General features: G+C 38.9%; 1 protein-coding gene across 3 annotated transcripts in view; it reads right to left on the bottom strand.

The window, feature by feature from the left end:
* ADAMTSL3 (ADAMTS like 3) overlaps positions 1 to 27,710 on the bottom strand; it is a 174,311-nt gene that overhangs the window by 79,649 nt on the left and 66,952 nt on the right. For all 3 annotated transcript variants that reach the window (XM_048318254.1, XM_048318255.1, XM_048318252.1), the window contains exons 4-6: positions 16,401 to 16,528; positions 13,983 to 14,028; positions 7,000 to 7,236 (exon numbers count right to left, since the gene is read on the bottom strand). In XM_048318254.1, coding sequence (XP_048174211.1) covers positions 7,000 to 7,236; positions 13,983 to 14,028; positions 16,401 to 16,528 — 411 coding nt within the window. The remainder of the gene's footprint in view (positions 1 to 6,999; positions 7,237 to 13,982; positions 14,029 to 16,400; positions 16,529 to 27,710) is intronic.

The following is a 27,710-nucleotide window of genomic DNA, read 5'->3' as shown; positions in this document are numbered from 1 at the left end:
GTGTTGGTTGGAGCACTGATCTGCTGAAGGGTGGCAAAAGCTTTGTGCTCCAGGTGCAAGTGCCTTCCACCACCTTTAAAATTTGTCAACATTTGCAAAATATGGTGTGAATGTAGACTATTACACCAAACATATCCAATGAAGTGATCTGACTGCCCAGCCACCAGGATAGCAGCAGTTGGACTGCTATAAACCAAATTATTTATTTCAGCCTTACAAGAGATGAGAACTAAGATTAAAATGGAATAAAAACATCTACATATTTCTAAAGGTTATCAGCATTGCACAAAATACAAGATAACCTCAGAATTAATTCTGAATAATGTCTTTTCCAAGTCTTGTGACTTGACTGAGAAAGGACAGGTTTTATTTCAGCATTTACTAGTAAAGGAAGAAAACAGTGAAAAACCCTTATGTGCTGAAAAAAACAAATCTCTACTGGAGTTTATTAAAATCACTCAATACGGAAAATTAAAATCCTCTGGTCTAGCTCAGAGAAAAGGGATTTCTATTTCCAAAAACACAGACACACCACAAGATCCAAAACTCAGAAAAAATAAGGTGGTGTTTCATTGCACAGTTGCATGTGCTATCACAGTACACAGATCTCATTGCATCAATGTCAGCTATGTGCTGCACTTTCCCCTGCTCTACTTGTCTTAGCACAGAATCCAGCACAGGCAGATGTCAGGACTGATTGTATCCACACAACAAATAACTAATTTTAAATACAGCTATGGGAATTCATGGTAATAAAAACATGAACAAAAAAACCCTGTCATGTGAAAATCCTGCCCTCCCTTAGTCGATGTGTTCCATGTCTCTTTGCCCTGCTGTAAAACCTTGCTGTCATTCAAAGCCCATCTATTCACTGACTTTGCAATCTCTGCTCACATCCTTCACTTTGTGATAGCTTCAGCTTGCACTTTATTCCTACACAGATAAAATGTGTCCTCAGAGAGAACACAAAGAAAAAAGCTCCCACTGTCTCTTTCCCATGCTCATCATTCACAAGTAATTGATTCTGACAAGCAGAGGGAGAGATAGCAGAACATCCCTCCAATTAAGCAAGTTACTTCTTTCTTTCTTTCTTTTAAATTTACTTTTAACAGTAGTGTGGAATCTTAGCTTTCAAACACCGTTTTCAATCTCTGGTTTATCCTCACTGAGGATTTTTCTTGATCTGAGCCATGATTTTCTTCTCGCATGGTCCTGTCTCATAACTCTTCAGTTATGTCTGAGCTAACAAAGGCCTGACTGTGGCAGGGGTTCTCACATCTCTGGAATCAGACCAGCACAGGACAGTAGCAGCCCAGAAAAGCTGACACAGGCTTCAGCATGTGCTAATTAACAAAATAAAGCCCCTTCAGGGACTTTGTCCATGCACTTTGGACCAACAGTGAACTTTGCAGCCCATCTCCTCCCAGCAAACGAAGCTGCAATCCCAGCAGCCGTGGTGGGAGGAGGAAAACTTCCTCTGTTTAAGGGTTTTCAGTTCCTCACAGGTAAGAAATCAGGCAGTACAGGCAAAGTGTGTCAAAATGCAAACCTCAGAATGGAGGTGTAAAATAAATCAGAATGATGGGCACAAGCAGACGCTCCATGATATTCAAATTCCTGAGCCATCCATACGGAGGAAAGGAACGTAAAGCAATAAAAAAAACCCCCAGAAAATAAAAAAATACAGTGCATAAAATTCACTGCATACTAAAGGGCTCCTAAAAAGACTTTCCACATATTTCTGCTGACATTTTATATCTGAAGGCAAGAGGCTAAAGAGTGTTCCACAACTCTGTAAATCCACTTCCATCAAATAAAACAAAGTGTTTCCAAAACCTTTAACTCTTACTGCAGGATCTGTCACATGCTAGAGGAGCTGAGAGATTATAGGACCACCCAGTAGGAGAAAGTACCCTTTCCCACATGGTCTCCATTTAAAAAAACACACACACAACTGGAGGATAGGACACAAACTCCCAGCAGGCTTCTTGTTTGTGAGAATGCTTTCAAAAATTAAATCAGTATATGAAATCAAATTACTTTGCTCCTTTTCTGGCTGGGTCCAGCCAAACCTGCCTTGCTTGGTGAAGTTAGCACTGGGGGATTTGAAGGTTGCTAAGGCTCTTCTTCAAGATGACACCCAAGTCATGAGCTTTTCTGCTATCACTGCTCCCATGATTTAGGTCCATGCTAGGCTGGGAAGTAAAGTCACATTTGCACTCAGCTCACTAAAACAAAACAAAACTTGGCAGAGAGAATCCCTTATGACCAAAGAAGTGCAGATAAGAAACCAGAGATCAGAAAAAATCTACTACTCATCTGACAAGAAAGAATAAACTTACACAGTAAGAAATCCCCATAGAGAGCATTTTCCATAAGAAACAGTAGGAGAGAGAATAAGATAAGACCTGAAAAGAAACACCAGTTTCTAGCAGCAGTGGGAAGCTGCAAAAAAATAAAAACAAGTGATTCCAAAAGACCTTTTTAGTGTCTGAGAGTATCCTGTTATTATTATTTATTTATAAAGCACACCGCTGAGTTGCCAACAATATCACTGCAAGGGAATCACTACACCTAAGTGACATTCAAAGTGAAGCAAGTGCAGCCCTTGAAGGGTGGCTCCATGATCCACAGGCCTGGGCAGTGCCAAGAGCTTCCATCAGATGAAAAACCAGGCCCCTGAGGCGAGGGAGGGTGACACTGACAGGTCACATAAGAGGTGGCAGCCCCTGCTTAGCTCAGCCCCATCCTCTGGTGGGACCTCTGGAGCCACCACCATCTCCTAGCTGAGCTGCAGCTGGAGCTCCCCACTCCCAGTTTTATGACCCATGTCACACGTGTGCAGTCACATGAAGTTTTTCATATGTAGCTCCGAGAGCCAGAAAGTTTTGTTGGATCTCCGTGAGTAACTCCCACAGTGTTTCTGGACAGGGTCCAGCCTGCCAACTCTGGTGCAGTAACATGTAGACAGAGTACAGGCATCTACAGAGGTGTTCCTTCATGCTCCAAAATGTACTTTACTCTGTGCATTTGTTAATTAGCAGTACCCAGGAGAGAATGCCAGGTTTAGTATAACAGCTGGCTTGACACAGAGCTACCTCAAAATCAGTTCTTCTTATGAATCACTCAAAGGCTAAAAAGGAGAAAAAGGCAACACAGGCATTTTTCTCTAATTTTTAAATATTAAAAAAAAGATTGAAAATGTTCATTTTGGAAAAAAAGGTGCTTTTTTAACAGCTCTTCAAGAATTAACTACTCAGACTAACATGTGTTCGTAACATGTCTGCAGTAATACAGCATGGAAAGGAACCTTTCCTTTCTAAGTCTCTGCACACCAAATCTCCTGTGCAACTTGGGCAGTCCTCGAACATATTGAAAGGCAAAAAATGTATCTACAGGAACCAAAAGAGAAAGTACACAAACAAGCAGTTTGAGAAAGCAACTCTCAGGACAAGAGGAGTCAAGATTCAGAAGAAATGAATAATCTGCTATAATTTTAAATTCAAAGCACAAACAAAGCTTATTAAAAAAAAAAGTGCAAGAGCCTTCCAAGAGCTTACAGAAACTGTTTTCAATGAAGACACTGACAGATATTATTTACACCCAGCATAAGAGCGCTTTGGTGGTGAGTGATACCCACTGGCCAAACGATGACATGTGACAGAAGAGAACTAGCATGGCACAAGTTGATGGCGCTCCACTTGACATGTGGGATGTGTTCTGATGTCAGCTAAATTTATGCCATATGCTACAAAGCACAGTGTAGTGTCTGCCTTTTTTGGAACGCAAACAACCTGCTGACACTAAATGGAAAGTTCACGGCAGGATTTACATCATCTTTGACCTAATTGTGACAGCCTAGGACAGAACTACTCAGGCTGCTCCTTAGGACTCCAGATTTTTTGGGTGATGTGTGCATTTGTTGTCCAAACATATTACTCCATATTAGGAAAATTATCACTGTAACCATTTCAGGTGCTGGCACAAGTAACACCCCATTCTGCACTCTGGTAGAAAAAAGCAGGTCTGCACAAATTAAAAACAAAACCCAAGTTGAGGCAGGGCCCCAAAGCAGGCGGAGTAACTGGGTAAATGTTGCCCACATATGTGTCTGACATGCAGATGTTTTTAAATGTCTCCACCCACATCCAGATGGGCACAGCAGGAACACATTATATGAAAAAATGTTTTGGGAGTTGTGCAGAGCCTAGAAAAAATATCAGAAGTGTGAAAATCCTGGCTGTGAAGTTTTGACCTGTCCCCATCTAACACCACAGCCCCAGATATCTGGGCTGGTAACAGAAGCAGGGCAGAAGCAGACTAAAACATGATCAAATGGTTTGACTGAGTTAAGCCTCAAACAAACCCAAAATATCTTACTAACTTTCCCAATAGACTTTTTCCCAGCTCGACCATCTTTAGTTTTCACTTCCTGTAAAGCCTCACACCTCCTATCCAGAGTGCAGCTTTGTCATCTCACAATTTTCTTTGATAGAGCTTATTTAGCTTGATTTTCTTGATGAGGGAAGTGCAAAGGATCAGAACTGAAGCTGGAGAACAAGAATTCACCATCTTTGTAAATTCATGTGCTGCCAAGGTGAGTCTGAACAAGAGGCAGAAGTAGTGATGCAGCTCTACCTTACCAGGAACCAGAACACAGATAAAAGTGAAATCATGTTGAGGAGGAGGGAAAGCCGAGTCAACTTTGAGACAATAAATGATCAAAACCAGCACCAGTCTCCTTATGGCAAGTTTTTGGTGCTCCCAGGCATAGAAGTGAAGATACCCACACATCAGCAGTGTGATGTACTCATTTACAGGAGTTAGCTGTAAACCAGTTGCCAAGTAATTTGCTGGCTGTGCCAATTACATGTCAGAACCCGCCAGACAGATCTTACAGCAACAATTGTGGAGAATCACAACTGTGCTCTCTCTTAAAAGCAGTTGACTAAATAACCATGTTTTTCTGGGAAAGATTAGACGTCAATTTGTTTTCTTTTCCTGCTCAAACAGGAGTAGCACAAAGCTCTGTGTTGGTTTCCGAGGAGGTCCCCACCTCCCACAGTCCCTTTCACAAGTAAGAAACCTTTCAGTGGGCCCCCAAAAGAGTTTGCAAAGAGGAAAGGTTACTTAAGTGAATCTTCATTTAATTTAATTGAATTTTAATTCAATTTTTTACCTCAATAAAATTATCCAACACTAAATTATCAAATATATACTTTAAAAAGCAGAAATTTTCAATTTGTGCAAAAATACCTCAGGAATAGCCGGTGACTTCAAGAAAATAAAGTGAAAACACTGAACTGTTTATGAGTTTCAGCAATCAATTTTAAAAATTGAGTAAATCACAGCACAGGACACATTCTAAACATGTTTGTTGCAGGTTTTTTCCGGGGAGACGTTACCTCACACTGAAGAATATTTTTGTGAAATTAGAAGAAATAATTAAAAAATAAAAATGGGAGATGGAGAAAAGAAATTGATTCTCACCAACAGTGTAAGAATTCCAGTTCCTGCTTCTGGAATGATTAATTTCATCTCCACTACTTCATTTATTCTAAAAATGGATTACTTACATTTCCAAGCATTTTATAACATACATACACATGAATACTACAAACTGCTAAGAGGAAACACTGAAAGCAGCCCTTTTAAATATTCCTCCCAACTGTTCTTCATGAAATTTGATGCACTCTGGGCAAAGAGAATTTCATGCCTCGTGTGAAAGATGGAAGAAGGTGTTCGAAGTCACAATGGGAGACACTGGCAACCCCACAGCACCCCGAGCACAAGCCCTTGAAAAGCCCAGGGCTCCCTCAGATCCAGCCTCGGGCTGCAGTGGGCACAGACAGCAAAGGCTGCTGTAAAGGCACCTCCTAGGAAAGGCTGGGCCATCCTCCTGGGTGAAAGCCTTTTTATTAGGGTAGGAGCATCACTAAGAACATGGCACAAGAAATATCTTATTTGGCAAGTGTTCCCAGAGTTTCTAGAGGTATATCCTATTTCAAATAGAGGGTAACAAACACTGCTGGATCCCACAGTGAAGTCCTATTGATAAATGCAGTCTCTCTGTGAGGAATTCTTCTGTTTCAGAGGCAGCAGATGCACTCTGTGTTGACACGACTGGCATTGGAACTGCGGCATACGCAGAAGTCACATAAAACCCACAGCAAAGTCCAGATCATATATTAATGTTGCTATAATCCATGCACCAGTCTTCTGCCAAATGTGTCAGATTTTCCTCTATAATAGAGCTATTTTTCTCACTGGGCCATATCCTGCATTTTTGAGTCGCACACATTTTAGACATTTAACAGAGCAACAACCACTTGCAGAGAAAGAAAACTAATTGCAATAACATATCCATTCTCTATAAACTGCTCTGTTCATAAAACAAGTTTGCAATATTGCTTTGCTAACGAGACACGGGCAAGGCTGGCAAGCCTCAAATATTATAAGTCTCTACTTTTACATAACTCTAATAAATAAAAAATACATCTAAAAACATAGATTGCCAGTAAAAGATTCAAAAAATCAGTTCATGCAACCACAGTACTCACCCATACAAGACAGACCCTATACATTCACACCTGCCATTCCAGGCTGGATCCCATAAAATGTCCAATTTTCTCCTTAACAGAGATTATATGGGACTCCGAAAAGGAATAAAATGAAATGGAAGGCTAGGCAATTTCATCACGTCCTCACAGATACACTTAAGTTAAGAAAGCTGTAGCTACAATAACTAGGTTCATTAATTTTTACACACATAAATAGAAGAGTGAACGAATTTTATTGACCTTTTATCTATATATATCATGGCTAAAGCAGTGAGGAAATTGTGTCTTCCTGAAAAGGTGAGTTATCTACAATTCATTTGACAGCACTTGCAGATACATCTAAGCCGATAAATAAAATGAAAAACAATCTCAAAATGCCTGCTCAAGAGCAAAGTGCCTCACAAAAAAGGCCCCATTTAGATTCACACTGTGAACATACCTGGCAGATTCCACTGATGCACATATCCAAGGATTCAATATTGCAACGAGTTCCATCTAGCACTTTTGGGGCAAGCTCCACCACCAAGTTCTTTCCCAGAGCTTGACATTTCAGGGCGCACGGTGCAGTAGGATCATTATACACAGGGATCCACTCGTAAAAGTGTCCCTGGTATTTGACATCATTGTAGGCTGAACACTGTTGTGCTCTAAAGTCACCAACATCTGAAGGGCAGTCCTGAAAACAAACCAAAAAATATTTTTTTTAAGCTAGGAAATACTTTGCATTTGCAGTAAAGTTATCTGATGAATAACACAGAAGCTCTTCAGGCAGGCTTGGTTCAAGAACTGATCTGCTTTGACAAAGATGCCACACTACAAAGTTTTACTGGGTATGTTAAAACAATCTATGTTGCTTAATCCATTGCTTGGAGTGCAAGTACAGAATATCATGCATATTCCAGCAATAACAACATAACTGATACGAGAGGATAATTAAAAATGCTAATTTTTATGACACCAGGTAGTACAATTAAAGTCTGGTTCTATAGTAAGAATTATCTTCAAAAGGAATCTATGTATTTTAAGTGACTATAAGGAGATGTGTGATATTTTATATTCCTCTTTTCAGTAGCTTTTCCCACTAATGGATTTCGGAGGGCTCTATACTCATTCATCAATTCACATATCAGACTAATTAAAGAGGTATTAATGCTACATATAAATAAAAAAATAAAATTTGTCTAATTAAATGTTCAGCTCTGCTTGCAAAAGGGACAAGATCATTATGAGGAAGTTTCACAGTGCTTAGTCCTGTAGTCTAATTACAAAGCACCTTCACCACCTCATGGAAGCAGTCAGGCTTATTTTGTTGGAATAAAATAAACTTCAAACTGGTAACAATTGATCGTGCATTTCCAGTTCTAATGAGACAGCTCCGTACCTTCTCCCACAGAGAGCCTCAGCACACACAGCTGAAAGACCAAATACGAGAACTGCTTCAAATAAAATGTTCTAAAATATTTTTTCTACATAAAGCATTGCACCCAAACAATGATGTTAATGTTAAACCACGGTGACAGCAATGGAGATGAATACTGATTGATTTGAAAATAACTTTGGTAAAGTACTGGCAAAGGAGTTACTGTGTCAAACAATTCCTCACTACAGACTTCATTTGAAAGTATGTCCAGTGTCAGAGAGCCCATATGCCAGACTGAAAGGATATTCTTCCAAGAATTCCAACTGCACATATAAGCCAGATGTGAGGCTGATTTTAACAAAGTTTTGTTTTCATTGGATGGAAGACTGAAAGATTGTGATGTGTCAGCCGCACTCATGGAACTTATTACTAAGTATTAGTTAACAATACTGATCCCAAACACAGCTTCAACCTTATCAGTGAACTGAACCTGCCCCAAATAAAGCTGACAAAATAGCAAGTGTGCTACACAGGAATGGGGGGTAAAATATACAGGAGAAAGGTTTGAATTTCAGTCCAATGCCCCCAACAATATTGCACTCAGCTTGGGGTTTTTTTCACTGTGGCAAACAGTAGTCTAGAGCTCTCTCTGAATTAGTTGTGATCTATGTAAAATGCCTTTAAAAATCAGTATTCTATCTACTGACCAACATATGGAGTTTTTGCAGCTGAGCACTGAGCAATTCACTGAGCTTTCCCAGATAAAATTTTCAGCTCTGCTTAGTGCTACACCTTACAGTGACAATAATTCAGAATGATACTAACACATTTTGTATTATTTTTAATCTGGGATAATGCTAGTTTGAGCCATACTTTTTGAACCTATACAATCATGGAATAAGACACAGGGAGTGTTTTACCTCTACAAAATCCCTTAAGTGAGAGCTTCTACAAATGTCAAGTAAATACTGTGAGAAGCCACACATATTCACTGCAGTGTCACTCCCGAGAAATTCACCAAGTTTGCACTGGTGTAAATGAGAGCAGAATTGTGGCTCTGACTAATCTGTCACCTCTCATTTTCCACAACAGCAGGTCTAAAAAGCAGAGAGGACTTCAGAGTTCATATGGATACCATATGGTTCCCTTCCACCGACGTAAACAGAGGAGCAGCTAAGGATCAAAATAATAGTAAGTGGACATTAGATTCAGGTAAAGTTATATTTGGGAGCAGTGTTACTCAGCCATGCACAGCTACATTTTCATCACAAAGAATTAAAGAGCAATCCATAAAACAGGCAGAGTGATGGCCTTCAGCTGAGGTCTGACAGGCTGTTGTTACAATCCATTATCACTGGGTGTTGATGCGATGCCAAGACACAAACACCACAAAGTCAGGATGTCAACCCTTGGTTACTGTATGTTTCTCATTGATTCGACACAATGCAGCTCCTTCCTTCCACTCCCCTCCTGGCTGCTTCAGAGCAAGTGAATTCTCATCTCCCTATTGTCTTTTGGCATCTTCAAAGAACACAAAGTGATTCTGGCAGCTCGATTCACATGCCAGCTCCACCTGCTTTATGTTTGAGCTCTGTTCAAAAGCAGGAGCATGAAAAGAGCATCACAGAGGGGCATCAAAGAGCTGAAATTATTATCATTTGCATTATATAAGAATTTGGATGGCAACCAAGTCCAGATTGGGATTCAGGGAAGAATAAATATTTGTGTAAAGAAAGGAGTTTAAAGAGGACAACAACTAAGCACAGAATGAATGCAATCAAGAAAACAAGAGGACTTGTAAACATCAGTTTAATTCCATTAGGCTGGGTTGGAAAAGTGAAAGGCAGTTTAAAAAACAGAAAGGAAAAGGCATGGCAAAGATGTGAGGGGCACACAAGGGTGAACCATGTTGGGGAAGTGGGCAAGGTCATATCAGACAACAATACGTGGGCCCCAGCCCTCATCTTGTTTGTGCATCTCTTTGTTTTCAATCTATTTCAGACACCAATCAATTCATTGCAGCATTCCCTCCTTCCTCGCAATATTTCACTTTTTTTTTCTTATTATATATTATTAAATATTTCTTCTCATTATATATTATTATATATCAATATTTCTTTATTATTATTATTATTAATTTCAGGATTTCTCCAATTTCTTAATTTCAGCAAGAGTTTTTTGTCTCACGCTCAATCCACTGAAGCATGGCCAGGCCATTTGTAGGTTCATACACTGCATAAGGAGCTGAAGACATATCTATGAGGTCTAATACATGAAAATGCTGGCAAAAATAATCACAGCCAGACCTTGCAGTGGAATGAAGCGTATTTATGACATGATTTATGAACATATTAGACAGATCTGAAAAAGATGCTTTAGACATGACTACCATGCAGATTAAAAACACATATATATATATATATATATTCCCATTCTTTTTGTGACAGATGATTAAAAACTACTGCATCCAAGGGCTGGCTTCTTATGAAATGTATCTCTGAGTTTTGGCAATGAGCACCCTCAGCCTTTGAAAACAAAGCTGACCTGGGAAATCTGTATCTTTGGAGGCAATGTTCATGTGCAAAATATGAAGGTTGCATCAGACCCTGTGACTCTTGCCAACAATTACTCCACTGAAAAAAGCACAAAAGAGAAGGCAAGAAAATTCCCAGTAAAAATGATGACACCAAAGAAAGTCTAGCCCTTTGTCTAGTTTTATTCTTTGAATCTCATTTTGTTGAAACTCAGCCAAAACTGATGAAGTCATTGTTTTGTTTTCTTTTTGAAATTAGCTTCAGGTTCTGTGTTTTTCCTACACAGTTTTCAGGCCACATCTAAGTAGAATCAAGATACCTGAGCTGGAAACTACTCCGGCCAAGGGAGCCTTATGGTGCATCAGCATTATAAATATAAAATAAATAAATGAACAGATTAGAGAGAAACTACGTAACTCAAGGTGAAATATTATAGTCTAAAGTAGACACAGTACAGTCAAGATTTTCTGAATGGGATAAATTAGGTGGTTAAGTGGATGCTGGGACAATTACAGATGAATGTACTGAACAAGTGTGAGCATTATCTGCATATAATAAAAGTTTATAATGGAATTAAACATGGGGCTATCTTTTACAAAATAGTGCTTTTTCTGACTGTAGAAAAATCACTCAGGCAAAAATATAACCAACTTTTTGGCACACAAGAATGTGAAATTTATGGGGAAATGGCCCAAATAACTTGTTCTGTGAATAGGACCCTAAAGGATTAACTTAAACACTTCCACATAGTGCACATCATAGCATTAGAATGTAACACTATATACAAAAATTGAAATTTAAAAAAAGGGGGGCAAGAAAGACTGAAAATCTCATTGAACAACATACAATAGATGGTTTATTTCTCTAAAGTTTCTATATGGAAGGCTGAAAGCACACATGCAGTTTTAGGAAATCATGCACCTGGCATCTCAGTTATGATAGAAAGATAAGCAGGCTACACATATGCCTTAATCTTAGCAATTATTTTGTTGCTAAGACCTTGAATTAATTTTTTGATTGAAATATCACTAATATTATTCTGGAACTATGCTCGGGTTCAATGAACTTACTACTATTCCATTACAAATCCACATGAAACCAATTTTCTGGTAAAATGATTCTTGTTCTTTTCATTAGAATGACACACATATTAAGTTGTGCTTCATTTGTACTCCCCAATATAGATGTTAGTGGTGTAATGTATCATGTAGCAAAATTACATTTGCAGACAGCTTTACACTGGGTATTTATACCAAATGTCTCATGTGGTTACCAGTAATACCTATTAATATGGAAAGAAGCTAGTATAAACTCTTTAATTTTCAAACTACAGTTTCACTCCTATAGTGAGAAGCATTGATTAGAAATAATGCTTTTGGGAAAATTATATAATTTGAAACTAAACTGGCCTAGTAGTCTCAGATTTACATTAGGTGTAAGGTCCTGTTTCAAGGTTAACTCAGATCTAATGTGGGGCTGGAATTCAGCGATGCCAGTTTCAAAGATCAACTGTATTAACAGTGGAAATCTCATTAAATACATTTTTCTCAAGAGTTCTTCATTATCTGACCCATAATCTAGGAAAAACCATTCCTGAGAGATTCTGACTGTATCTGAACTGAAATGGAAACCTGATCCCTTTCAGACATGCCCCAAAAGCAGAACTGTAAAGGCAGTTTCCTGTCTGGAAATTAACATTTGAATCATCATAAATTCAAACAGATTCCCATACAAGGCGCCTGCCACTTATCGCTTTTAAATAAGTCCTAAAGCTAAAAAACAGGCTCTAGTGACTTCAGATAAACTCTCTGGGAGTTCCAAGAGGATATGGAAATCATCTTAATTTTCTCAATGCTGAAGCACAAAGTGCCTTCATTTCCATCAGCTTTCTACTGCATAAATCTTAAATCTAAGATGACCTCTTTGCACTCCTGCAGGAAGCTGCAGCGCACAGGATCCAGCAGGCAGAGGTGTATTACTGTGTACAGTGCACACAAGCAGACATTTAGATAAGCAGTGGAGCACTCAGGGGCAGTTTGCTCATTGCTTACATCCTCACTGGCTGCACGTTATCTTATCACACAGCTTTTAAAGATCATGGTATTTTTTGCAGGTAGCATTTTTATTTATGAGCGCAGGCCATCGTGCACCAAGCTGCTGGGCCTTTTCTTCTGAAAGGGCAAGGGACAGGGTTTGTCTCCAGAATCTGATTTATGCATGTCCTGGGACTGATTCATTTATCATTTCCCCTTGCCTCTGCCAGCAGGAACTTTGGCTGCGTGGTGGAAAATCCATCCAACCCTGAGGAGTGGAGTGTAGAGCAACTCAAGGTGTGAGCAAGCCTTGTTCTCAAGGAGGGCAGGAGCCAACTGGCACACCAGACACTGTCGGTGTGGCAAACTGAAGCATGTTCTCCTAGGAGATGCATTGAGTCAATATATTTACTGGGCAACTTCCAGTGTCTTAAGGAGAACATGTCACACTCCACAGCTGCCTGCTGCTGGCAACAACCACGGGATTGGTAATGGCTGAGCATCCCCTGATCTTGTCTGGGTATAATTAAACCCAAAGGAAATTCAGGCCTCACCTTTTAGTGCTATTATTAATTACTTATCTACCTGGTGTCTCTGCTGGAATAGGTCCCATGACTGCCACATTGTACTGCAAGGTAAGCCGTGCAAGGGGCTGAGTGCAGACCACAAACCACCCTGAATGACTGTGTTTGCACACGTGTTATGTAGACCAACAGCACCACAAAGTCCTGCCTGAGCTGCTCACCTTGGACAGCCTAGACCTGGGGTGAAGGGCAGTAGTTGTTTAAACAGCACAAAGCAGGACTACAAATCAGTGGAACACGAGTCATGAAGTTTGCTGTGTGTGAATGGTTTTTATAAAACATGTCCATAAAAATAAAATAAAAATAAAATGTGATTGCATCACAGTAACAGCAACTGTATGGTCAAAACTCCAGCTTCACACTCACTCATGGAAATTGTCTGTGCCAGTGCACCTAAATATGCATGTGCTTGCATACAGACATATAAACATAAAAAACAATATAAATGGGTTTAGGCAAACAGAGGGAATATAAGGAGTAATTATCCTATTTAAGATCTAAGAGAGACCCAGGCACCCCTTTGCTCACATGAAGAGTGCCACTATATCACTAATGATCACAAATGATCCAGAGCTCAGTTTAATGCTTCATCTAAAAGACAGCACCCCCAGGAAAACCACTTGCTAGTTTAAGACAAGAACTGATTTGTTAATCCTCCAAAATGTGTAACTCTCCTAATAAGTGATATAAAACACTCTGAATCACAACTGGCACTATAATTTCAAAGGAAAATGTCCATTTGGGAAGTCTAAATTTGAGACCTCATGGTGTCATGCAGACTGAAATGTTTAAAAATGGTAATAATGATGGAAAGAAAATTATGCACCATAAGGTTTTAAATAAGAAGCAGCATTTCTTAAACTTTAACACATTTTTTGAATGAGTAAAACAGGATTAAAGGCCAGACTCACGTTACTACTGCAGGTTTTGTATCGAATATTCCGACCTTCACAGTTCCTAAAAAAAAGGATAAAAATGGTTACACTGTATAAAACAACCTTGCCTGTTTCACAGCTAGTTATTCTCTCGAAAATTAGACTTTTATTGCTACTGCCCTACCATAATCTGGACTCAAAATACAAAGTTTATATACAAAGGGGATCTGGGGATTCAACTCGTTACACTGCTGTCTCTCTTCAGCAAAGAACGTGTGACTTTCCCTGTAAGCCCAATTTACTGCAAACCTTATGAAAAACATAAGGTGTGAAAAGTGCCTCTCTAAGCCTGATCTATGCTGATTACAACCAAATTATTTCTAATAAATGGGATGCAACCTAGAGGAGAAGATTAGAATATGTGATTCATAATTTTAAATTAAACAGAATTCTCATGGACTGCATGCATAATGTGCCCAGTGCATGTGAATCCTGAAATCCAGGCAATTCAGACCCTCTGTTGTTAGTAGCAGAAATAACAGGCATATAATAGAGTCATGGTTATTTATTGTGGTCTCATAAATCTGGGGAGGTTGCGTTTCACACCTTTTTTTAAAGATACACTCTGCCAAGCTTCTCAATAACGAACCAGCACTTTTGCACAGTGTAAGATATTCTTCTATGTTAAAAATGGCAAAATCAAGCCTTTGAAAGAAGTGAAAACATATTTCAAATGACTGGACAAGCAATTAGAGTTAGTGATTTCTCTAAAATCAGGAGCAGTGTTTTGGAATAATCCCTTCATACCAAAAGGATGTGCCTTACATTAAAGAATGAGTGCACATATAGCTGGTAATTTACATTTCTTAGACTAAATTTTCTGCTTCTTGCATGAAAATTGATAATAAATATTTTTTTTTATAATGTGTGAGAGGGATTGAAAAATAGCATTTGAAAAGGAAAAAAAAAAATGGATGCCTGAAGCAAGAATTCAACCAGCTCAAATTACAAGTCTCAAATTTCCCATCTTTTGCAAGACTCACTGCATCACAACATGCAAGTTAAAAATGTTTACGATATATACAAACAGGAAAACTTTGTTTCACAATTGTGTGTCTCCTGGACATTACTACAAAAATCAAACATAGAAAAAACCTTTTAAACTATACATTTGTCAAAGTATGGAAAACACATGTTTTTCACAGGGGAACACATTAAAAATATTAATAAAACCACAGTGGAATTTATACTGCTAGAATTTACTGAGCTTGTTTCACAGTCCCTAATACATTGGTAGAGTATCAAGGCTTCTTACTGGAACTGTTACTTTTCTCAAAGATCTTTGTGCATTTTTCACTAAAAGAAACAGGCAGTGCTTTAATCAATCATCTTCAGCTCTGTATTTCACACAGTGTGCCCTTAACAAGCACATCACGCTCCAAACCTTCTTTAAGAAAAAGTGATTTCCTGGATGATATTGCATTTAACTTAAAAAATCTCAACTAAACAAAAATTTCAACACAACCATCGGTTTTAAAAATGTTTAAAAATAGTTCAACTAAAACAAGCAATTATGGATGCCAGCACAGATGCCTCAAAGCTGGCTGGGATCTCTTCTTGCCTGACTACAGGCCTCGTGCATTACTCCTACTTTTAGGATTGTCCCAACAAATCCTACACTAGCCCAGTATTACTACTGAGGTGAAAGGCTTTCACTGCATGTGCTGGTCTCTTCAAGCCACACTAAGACTTATCCATGAAAACATATGGCTACCAGGACCACTGCAGAGAAAGAACTGGCAGGGAAGAATTGGAGAATCAATTGGAAATCAATTAGAAAAGACCTCTGGGATCATTGAGTCCAACCTGTGAGCCACCACCACCATGTCAATTTAGACCATGGCACCAAGTGCCAGGTCCAGTCTTTCCTTAAACACACCCAGCCAGGGACAGTGTCTGCACCACCTCCCTAGAGAGCCCATTCCAGTGGCTAATTACCCCTTCTGTGAAGAAATTCCTCCTAATGTCCAACCCAAATCTCCCTTGGTGCAATTTGAGACTATGGCCTCTTGTCCTCTCCTTTCCTAACAGAAAGCAGCATTTGATACATCCACATGAGCAGCGGGCACTTGAGCATTATGTCAAACCATGTCCAAGTGCAGGCTAATTTGTACACAGGTAACTCACCATTTGAGTCACATATGAGTAGCATTTGAGAACTCCCCTCTCTAAATACTAAGTAAATCATTCCTGCTATTCCACAGTCGTATTTCATAACATGTTAAAGTTCAGAGTGAAAGCCTAAGTTATTTATCCATTACAAACATGCATTAAAAGCAGTATTTTATAACATTTATCTGTACACAGCACTTGCTCTCAGAAACAGAAGCTACCAGAAGAGGATTGGAAATGTGGCAGAGCTGCAGAACACACACACATCAGCATGTGGCTTACCTGCCATTTAAACATCTCCTTAGAGAGTAGGAGGCTCCCCCTCCACAGGTCCGTGAGCAATCACTCCAGGCCCCCCAGGCATCCCAGGAATCATCCTTATCTTCATCTGAGCGGGTAGTTCTGGAGTTCTAAAGGAAAAAAGGAAAAAGGAAAGGAGAGGGGAAAAAAAAAAATTGTTCTGTATATGTTTTACTGCTTGGCATTAACAGTACCAATTATGTTCCTTTGCTGCTTATTTACCATATTTCAAATTTATTGTTTTAATATATGATAATTATGTGGGCAAAAAGCAGAGTCTTTGAAGATTCAGTGTATATGAGTTTTGCCTCCTGCCAAAGAACTGCTTTGCCCAAACACACTGTCATTCCCAACACCTCTATGCCCAACACACTGTGTAGGAACCAAACAATCTCAAGCACGTGGACAAGGCACCATGTTCAAACAAAATGATGGGCTTGTTACAATGAAACAGAACTTTTAGAATCCTATATTACACCCAGTTTAAGATTAAAACACCAATTTCTCTAACCACCGTGGTGACAGTCTGCACATAAAAATACCGCTAACATAAAGTAATGGCTTTTGGCATCATTATGAAAGCCAGACTGTGGATAAAAGTGAGGCAGTGAGTTATTTTTCTCAGGTGACAGAGAATATTGACCAATATTTACTCTGCCCCAAAAGCATCACAAATGAGAGAACCTGAAGATTTGATCCAAGCTTTAATGAAACAACTATTTACGGCCAATTTTTTTATTCCCATTGACTTCAGTGGTCAACTTGTCAAAAAAAAAAAAAAGTAAATTGTTTATTAGAGGATTAGCATCTCTGTTTGAAGACTGAATTGCAGAAATTGGTCTAAAAACATCAGTGGCTCCTTAACTTTCTTGCTTTTATAAATTTACAAATTTTACAATCACTTACCGTAAAGCTCTAAAAGCATTCTTAGGCCAATCTACCATTCCAAAAGTTATAGAGCCCAGCTCTGCCAAGATCCCCGAGGAATTTTCACACTGATGTTAGGTTTACTTTATATCAGAAGCCAATTCTGAAATGTCTGACACTGAAAATGGAACCAACTGCCTTCAGTCTTGACAAAAAAATCTCAGCACTTCCCAACAAGTCACTCAGCACACGAAAATGAATCAAGATGAACAAAAGAGTCACTTCTTGCAAATTTATGGGTGCAAAATTAGTTTGTCCTCTGCAAGCCCAAAGGAAATGATTGGGTGTTAACATGTTGAGAAATGATTAAACTTGAGATATTAAAAAGGCAGCACATGCCACTCTTTTTTAGAATAGCTCGTTTCTTTTGATAAAGTAGTGACAATGCCTAAAACAATCCTAACTTTATCATTGTATTAAAACCAGCCACATGATATTAACAGACAGAATGTCATCTAAAGCCCTAAACAAAGTCCAGTTGTTCACTTCCCAAACTGCCTTGATAAAAGCCATTGTTCTGAACTGTATCTAGTTAAAAAGCTGTAAATACTATGAGGATCAAAGCAGAACTTTATGCCAACAAAGCCTTCTTCAGAATCATTGACTAATTCAGTGCCCACAGTGTTGATTTAAGCTCCAGCTAGTTCAAACTATTTGTCCCATGGGAAAGAGTTAAAGGAGCTTGCACTGACTTAGTAATTTACTAACAAAATAATACTGATTAACTAGCTGTCTGGTTTCATAAACTGTACACATTACAGTTGTCTTCACCATGGCACCAAACTGAAGTAAGATAAAGAAAAGATCAGCAATGTCATGATTTACACCAACAAAGCCTTGGAAACTCATTTAGGAATTAAATTGAGAGCTAATTGCAACTGGACACAAAAGGATATTATTGTACATCAGGACTGCATTCACAGCTTGCTTGACTTCAGTTTTTCATGTTTTTATTGTCTTCAGTCATAATTCTAACACGGTTCAGCAGTGAAACTTTGGACCATATTAGAATAGTTTTTCCTTTAGTGGCTTAACTTCACAACAGACGAAGTGCAACACACACGATTTGCATACTCATTGTGGAAGTATTTATGTCCCAGCACAAACATAAATGTGTGCATGGACATGCACATGTGCACCCAAGGATGTAACACAACGAAGCCACAAGTGCTGTAGTGAATCCAGAAAAAATAACTTAAACCAGCTATAAACACAACCTAGATGGTTTGCTGCTCTTTACGTAAAGCTGGGTGGGAAAAGACGTCACACTTCCACTGGACCCAGCCATGCTGGAAGGAGTTGTACCCCATGTGAACACAGGTTTAGATGCAAACATCGCAGCCAGAGCAATAGCTAAGGGTCTGTACCAAGTTTCTTCAGAAATATGGTTTATACGGTAAGGGTAGACTCAAAATATTTCATCCCAATCTAACTCCTTTTGAAAGCAAAAAAGTCACAACACTAAACATGGACCTGGGCAAGGATCACTTGAATCAGGGGGTAAGGGAAAAGAGACTCCTGAGTTTTGAAGCACTTGGTGACATAGGCAGAACCTGAAAGACTGAGATGACAGTCTGCCAAGGTTTCCTCGGTGTCTGAGGCCCAGTAACGTGCAACCTGAGTTCTCTGCTGACAACCCTTAACTGACAGAGACAGTCCTGTCCACAGAGAACTTCACTGAAGTGTGGCACTGGTAAATTTGAACAGAGGGGAAAGTGTTAGTGCCAGTTTCCCTCCTTCTGTCCAGGGCTCTGTTTTTGCTTCTGTCACATATGGGCACACACTGTAACACCATGTTCTGCAAATTATTCCTGTGTATGTGTTCTCAGGCCATACTCGCAACGTACTGCTCAAAGTAACCAAGTATAGCAGAAGTGGGCACTGAGGTAACATAAATGAAATCCAGATGTTAACAGGGCTGATCATTACTCCAAAACAAGGGGATTTTTACTGTCACTTGTAACACGCAGTAAATAACAACAGCTACATTGACACACAATACAAAAATCAAACACAGTGCTGTCAGATGGAGAAAAAAAGATTATTTGGCCAAACTTTTGTTTGGCTGTTATGAAGGATGACATAATTGTCTTGAATTTGGTCATGCAGACTTCAAAGGAGAAGTGGTGCCAGAGAACGAAGGTCAGTTTATGCAGTTTTATTATTATTCAGACATCCATTACATAAGGCTTGGATATGTAAATGTTTAGCATTCAGCATAACAAAGATTCAGCTTCTCAAGAGCAAATGCTCTGATACCTTAAATGTTTGTTTCACAGCGTTTATAGCATACAATTTTTCTTTAAACACAAACAAACATGAGGCAAGTCCACAGTATTTGACACGAGGGTTACTGCAGCAGTATGTGCAATGGAATGTTGAGACCTGGCACACAGATCCATCTGCCAGAGTCCCCAGGTGACAGTCCCTCTGCCATGCACATATCAACACAAATCCTGCCCTGTGACAGCCCCTGAGCACCTCCCCAGGGCCAGGTACTCAGCTCTGTCAGGTTCTGGAAGAGTTTCAGTGTAACCTCTGGGCAGCAGATGTCCCAATGTGACAGAGATCGTGATAGATACATGAGAATGCTCCATTCAAACAGGTTGAAGTGATGTGGCTCACGAAATAAAGTCTTTGACGTTTCAAGTAAGGACTTGGACGTGGAGGAATATTTACCAATACACCTGCTGCTATGCCAGTGTCACTTCAGCTCTCTGGGTGGCTGTGCTTTTGTTTTTCTCATGGCTTCTTACTGAAGTGGTTGGTATTAATCCACGAAGGCTTGCCGAAGTCCGAAGGAGAATCACCAAAAGGAGTTACACTGGCACAGTTGTAGCATATTACTACTTAATAATGCATTTCTTATAATTACATTTCTTATAATTAGATACAGAATTTAGGTTCTTCAGATTGAATTCATCCAAGGGAGAGAACCTGCTGAAGGGTATAAACACCACTTCAGTACCACCAAAGGCCTAAATTAAGCAACACCCAAAGCTCAGTGCTGGCCCTTCTCCCAGGAGCGAATTTCATCCTTGATGGTGTTTTGAACGGAGATGAAGCATTTCCTTTTCATTGCTTCTTCCCACTCTCACAACCCATAAATACTATTAACACTATCCTGACTTTCAGAGACTTCCAAGGCACAAGGGTACATTGCTCTTCACTAATCTTCATGTGCAGCACTGCACTGTTCCATTTGCTCCTCCTCATGCCTACAACAGCTCCGAACAGAGGTAGCACAAGGAATTATGGCACTGAAGGGAAAAATATCCTGCCTGAGTAGCTCTGTGATGCATTTCCCAGATTCTTCTTTCCAGACACTACACTTGGTGGAAGAGGTATCAAATTGCACTGATGACTGTATCCACGAGCAGGAAAGAACAAGTATTTACCTGCAGATAATCACTGGATATGCCATTCAGCCTCAGAACTGTACCCTTCACTTTTAACTCTGCCTGTTATGTCTAGAGCTTTGCAACAAGCTACACTAGAAATCTCTTTCACTGCTAAGGTCACATACAAAAATGATTTACACCTGTATTTTGCTCTCTAAGTGAGGTGTAGAATGCAGATTACAGATCTAGGAAAAACTATTTCACTTGTGGCAGCAACTAAATAGAAGAACAGTCAAAACATATTTCCAGACAAATAAGAATTATAAATAAAAGGTCTTGCATTACCTAGTTTTAGCTTAAAAACTTCCACTTGTTTCCTTAAAACAGATTTCAAGATATTTCCTGATATATTTCTACTATTGCTGAGTGCATTATGTATTACCTAATTGTGCACTGTATATGTCATTGAGTTTGATAAATCTTTTACTTCTATGTACCAAAGTAAATTATGTATTATTCTGTATGTTAAAAAGAACATATCTGGAATTTTAAAATCCTGGAGAAAAGACAATGCATCATTATTTTAGACTGATAAAAAACATCTGGGAGTAAATGCAGCTATTTTAAGCAGATGTTTAGAACTAATTAGTTTTTAAATTGTTAACATTATTTCAGTTACCTATTCCTTGCACTTGGCCTCAGCACTGCAAACTCACTGCAAAGTGGAACCCATGCCCCAGAATAACAAGAACTTTTCAGAAACACAAGCTGGTAAAGCTCAGTAACAAGGTGAATCACCAGCAAGGAATCAGCCAAAAGGCAAATGGACTTATTGAGCTACATGAAAAAATACATCTGGGGGCTCAGATGGACTTCAGACATCTCAGTGTTCTATCCTGCAATATATTTTCGTTCTACAGAATTTTTGAATAAATTCAAATTTTGGAAAATAAAGCATGCACAAGTGTCACACACAGGAAATATTTACAGCACAATTCATTTTCATACTAAACTAAAGGCAAATCTCAGCATGTTTTTCAGTATTATACTGCATCCAGATTTTTCCATTGTCAGAGTGTTGCAAAATTTCATATTGACAGCACAGGCCTGCACTGCAGGAGTTGTCAGGACAGAGCTGGAGGTTTTGGCAGGTGGAGCAGGGATACTTGAGGCTTTTGGCATCCAGGAAGGGATGAAATGTTGCTTGGCTATTTGGCACCTCTGAGCTAGTTGAGGCTTTTGGCACTGAAGAGAGTCTGTATCACCTCCTTCCTTCTTTGTGAGCAGTAACAGAGGGAACATGGAATTTGTGGGCATGGAGAAGAAATCATGGTTCCCTCCCTAACTACTCCAAGCAGAAAGCAGCTGCATTAGAATACCTGGCACCTACAGCTATTTCTGCATCTAACTGCTAAGGACAGCACCTACACGTTACGCTCCTGCTAAAAGGAATCAGCATTGAAGTACTTAAAGCATAATTAAGTTGCTATTTTTCAATTTCTGAGTTAATTACATCGTTCAGATGGTTTTACAAAAACTCTACACAAATTCTCTTTTACTCCCTGCTAACAGGTTTTGATGACCTACACCAGAGTCCCAGGGTACCTTTTTATCCCATTGCTGACTTTGACAACAGAAGCACTTGCTTCTGGCTTCTCCTCTGAACAACAGCAAACCGTTTTACTTTCTTGGGTGATATTCCATAAACTACTATTTTGACAGACAAATGTCCAGCAAAGAGAGAAACCCTTTTAAAACCCTGATAAGCACATCCTGCAAACACTGGTGCATTACATCACTGGCAATGCACCTGAAAATAGAGACTTAGTTGCCCAGATTTTCATTCATGCTTGCTCAACCAGAACCATACAAGCCCTGTATCTGCTTATCTGCAGTGGCAAATATTGTCCCACATTCTCCAGTATAAGAATGTAGAGAAGATACAGTCCTGAGAACAGGGAGGAAGGCTATGCACTCACGTGGGTGGTATTCAGGCAAGCAGGCAGTCCAAGTCTCTAACCATCTTTTAAGAGCTTTTTGGTCCAATCATCCAGGACAGCTGACCAGGACCAAAAATATGAAAAACTTGTCCCTGAGTTTCCAGTATTTAGCTGTCTTCCAAGATTTAAAAGTACATGCGACTACGTAGATGGAAATCTATAAATCCAAACTTTCAATACATATCCATTCCTCTGAATGTGCCCCATCTTAAATGGAAACTACACTGAGAAATGTTTAGCATCACTCCAATTCCCTCCATTTCTAAGTGGTCTGGAGAATTATAACTTGAAGATTTGCACGTGCAGCTGGCAAACAGCTCAAAAGCCACAGAACCTGGGAAACACACAGAGGTTCTGAGAGGAAACATAACCAAGAAACCAATATAACTTTCAGCACACTGCCCACTTTCTCAGTAGCCAGCCTGAAGCAAACACTTGCCAGGGCTTGGAAGAGAGATAAAGGCAGAATTTCAAAATAGGCAAAAAAGAAGGAATGGCAGACTTTAAAAAGTTTATTAGAAACACGATATTCTTTTTAAAAATATCATTGATTATACTAACATCCCCAATGAAGAACCTAAAAGTTATATCCCAGTATGTAATAAAGTAATTTATAAATTATAATCACTAGAAAATGTTCTCTACAATATGGTATTTAAATACTCAGTCCTTGCATTTAGTTGTGCAAAGAAAACTTGGCACAGACATAATGAGAGTATTTTCACAATACAAATACAATAAGTCTTTAAACTTTCTCTTTGCAGCTTTTAAGGTTATGCATTATGTCCATTTTATAGATGAGAATCTCACCTCAGGAAGAGGGATGAAGTGCATTGTGAGAGTAGCACAACTGAGAATTTTATCTTAGTGCCCAAAGGCAAATTTTCATGCATTTTAGAGAGCTCTTCCACCTCCAGCTTTGCAACTCTAAACATTTCCCTTTCAAATATGGGTATCTACAGTAGGTACAAAGTGTGAAGGGGAAGACAATTTTCAAGACATTTTGACACATTAATTATCTCTGGGCCTACTTATAAATTTGTATTAACATCAGTCCATATATTTCCTGGAGTCCATAAAATAGTGGTAATTCATGGAAGCTTTACTGAATGCATATTCAAAATTTGCACCTGGATACACTGGATTTTTCCACCTTCACACAGCACACCACATGGTCCCCATCCAGCACAAACGGTGTGACAGGTCAGCCAGAGTCCAACGTGCAGAATGCCTCAGGTGCATAATAGAAAAAGAGATTCCAATTTCTGGGAAGTATATCTGGCATTATTTTTTTGAATTAACTTATTAAATGTATTTGCAAACATCCAAATGAAGGTTCTTTTAAACACTTTACCATGCAATTTTAAAAACTGGTCTCACTTCAGCACATGCAGTGGAAAAACAAGAGTAATGAAAGGATGGGCATTATGTCTTTGAAAGACAAGGACCGTCAGCTTTCAAAGATCACACAGGGGCACATAGGTGCCACTGTCAAATAAGCAAAATCTTTCCTGTTGAAGTTTATTTTTCAGGGTTTTTTTCCCCCATATTCTGATGCCATATGAAATTGCACTCCTACTTCAGTGATCACATATTTTTCAATGCTTTTAAATAATGTTTTCCCCTTAAAAGAACAATACAAACAGAAAGAAATCCTCCTGATGGTCAAGTACCTATCACAGACTCATCTCCTCTTGCTAAAACACCTGTGCTGGTTCAGGACTCCTCATGTCCTTCTTGATGTGTTCATTTGATGGAAACCCACTTGACAGTAGCTGAGGAAATCATGCCAGGGTAGGGACAGCTATGACAGGAATGCTGCCAACCACTGAAGCTCTACATGAAAATCAACAAGGCAGCAAACTTACAGTTGACTGCAGGAGAAAAGTGACTTGTTTCTCAGCCTACAGGTGAACTGTAAGAACCACAATCACCATCAAACTTCTCTCCTGCTGATGTGTGGTGGCCCAGGTGGCATTTGCCCAAATTACCACTGTAAAATCTGAAGTATGAGAAAGGCTGTTCTGCTCCCATGAATGCTCACACAACCCGAGCACACTCCTAGCATACAAGATTGACATAATGGCACCTCTTGCTCACACAACCTTATTAATTACTGTATTATGCTGAACTTGTTGAAGGGCTGATTTTCCAAGGCTCTTATGTACAAAACTTACAGACAGGTGATGGAAAAGTAAATAAAGAGGGAGTGTGGGCATTTAGAATTACTTATGGTGCATATTATTTCCCTCACAGTTTATAACATCATAACAAGCTTTATTCCATCACAGTGACACATGAGGTATTTGATTTAAAGCAATACCCTAAAAACCATCACTTAAAAATACACAAGTCATTGACACTTATGTACAGTACCTTCACACACATGCTTTTGAAAGGAAAGTCATGTTTTCACTATTTGGTTACAACACTTTTTTTCCTTTTTTAGGAAAATGTTTAGAGAATTTACAATGAAAAAAAACCCACTGAAACCAATCCTTTTTCTCAGAAAAAAATTACTGCACCCCTAACTTTTAAAAGAGCCCCAATACATATATTTTAAAAATTTGTTTAAAATAATTTTCCTGACTTGAGACACTGTCTGCCAAGTTCCTGCTAGAACCAAAATTTCATGGCTAACTGCCAAACCTATGAATAAAAGGAGTTTATAGGGGAAATACTGACAGAAGAATAAACTGTAGCAAGAGCAGCCAGTATAGGAAGGTCTTTCTTGTGCATTTTGTCTAAACATAATCTGCAATATTCATAACCCTGGATATTGGGATATTGCACTTCTGCCTGCCTCAATTTTATACCAAGATTATCCATAGTGCCAGACCAATGATTTGATTATAGGTATTTATACCCCATCACTGAGATGAGGCATCCAAACTCCTCATTTGTGAACAAGTGATTCTACTCATGCCTCCTGCCTCACCCTGCTATTTAATACTACATGTAGCACTTTTAATGGTAATATTTCTATAAAAGTAATGCAAAGCAGATCACAGACCATAAGCAGATACAGCCTGGCAACAGAACAAATGTCAAAAGGAAAAATATTAAATACATATTGTTAGATGGCAGCAATTATACAAATCCTAAACTGTATTTCTGTAAATGGAGACAAGTTTATAAATTTTGAATTTCAAAGGAATTGTTTTATGCTAATGTATTTGTTACCCCTGATTTTTAAGGTAGATATCACTTTTTGAAGAACTGTTTTAAATTATTACATTGAAAGAGAGGATTTACTAAGCCTGTAACTGAAAAGCAGTCTGACTGAAATTCTGCCCAAAGTAACTCTAAAACTTGTCAGCCTGATCATGGTGCCTCTACTGTGGCATAAATCAAATTTAGCCAGATGAGTTTTCTTCTCAGAGAAAACAGTTCTTGCCCCTTTAACCATGAGCTGATCTTTGGGTGATATTAAGCAATGGCATAACTGATCCGAAATCAAAATATAATTTCAGTGTTTCTTTTTATTACTCATGCTTAAATTAGAGACAAATTTAATATTTGAGTTTGCTCAGCTCCACTGGCTCCAGCTGATTTCCTGCCCTTGAAGAACAGTTTCATTCATTGTTTGGAAGGGGTTGCTTTGCACAAGGGCAGCCTGACTGGAGGATGTTGGGAACCTTCCTTGGTGGGCACCTGCTCTGCTAAAAAGGGTCCTAAAGCTGCTGCTGCTCTGTCAGAGGGGTAACTTTTGTTTGATCTCTGGTAATTCACAGTCAAAAGCTTGTACCAATTTGACTTCTCAAGCTTCCTCCAGCTATGTTCCCTCACAGGCACCAAAACACCCTTAAATTCTTCAGGAAGTTTTTTGGTTTTTTGGGGTTTTTTTAGATAATAATTAAAAAAAAAAAAAACCCAACATTAAAATCTCCTACCTATATCTCATCTTGCAGAGGATATGCAGAAGTTCTGAGGGCAGATTTTGGATCTAACTTATGTACAGCGTAAAAAAAAGACTGTTGCTGAGAAAAAAAGGTCCACGTGCAGAGAACAGTTTCCCAGAAATGTATTTTATGTGGGATTAAAAATGTAATATTCTCTTGTCATTCCTTTCCACTTTGAGTCAAATAAAATATAATCCACTGAAACTCATTTGATATCTGGTGAATAGTTTTCCTTTTATTGATTTTCTAGCTTCCAGCTTGGGGAGGAAAAAAAACCTGTCTAGGGAGCAGTTACAATGGCAGCACAGCTCTAGATCCAATTCCCAAAGAAGCAAGAGAAAAAGCCACTGACTTCAAATAAAGGAAGATGAGGGCTTAATTACACATGTGGGGTAAAGACATAGATTTCCCCACTTGGAAAAATGTTAGCACAACTTGCTTTCTCTTCTGTGTCCAAGTTCCTGGCTTTTAATTCTCCAAAGACAGAATTACCCAACAAATAGCATTCATGGGAGAAAAAGACAATTTCATCTATCTTGGGTTTGACTCTGATTTCGTTCCAGATCTCTACTACTGTGGATGTTTCACCACAGTATCTTTAGCACTCGGCACAGGGCAGCAGGCCTGGATATGGAATATTAGCATGACTCTTTCCATATCTGTTCAGTGCCAGTGTTTCCTATTATCAGTCCAATATTTTATGGTTATTGTATGAGCTTCCCAGCAGTACCTTCTCAAGTTCTGTAGCCTGAAACCTCCATTAACAGATGCTAAATACAATAGTTGTTTTTCACTTTTAGATCTTGTGAAAGCCCATAAAAATGACTGGTCAGTTTGTCCAATTTTCTGAAGAAATTTTCCAAGATTTGAATGGGCAACATATAAAACCACTAAAAATACTCTTGGCAGCTCATTCATTTGGATTATGTTCCTTCTGCCAAGCCAACTAATGAATAGCTTATTCCAAGATAGGACTTCCGCATGAATTTTTTGTAGTAAAGGTAAGAATATCTATTTATAAAATTCCCTGGTTGCTTGTATTTGAAAGGTTTGGAGAAGGGAGGAGTTTTTGGGGGGTTTTGTGTGTTCTGGGTTTTATTATTAAAAGGGATATTGGCATTT

This window comes from Corvus hawaiiensis, chromosome 13, assembly GCF_020740725.1.
Source record: "Corvus hawaiiensis isolate bCorHaw1 chromosome 13, bCorHaw1.pri.cur, whole genome shotgun sequence".
NCBI lineage: Eukaryota > Metazoa > Chordata > Aves > Passeriformes > Corvidae > Corvus > Corvus hawaiiensis.
This window is presented reverse-complemented; position numbering and strand designations above follow the sequence as displayed.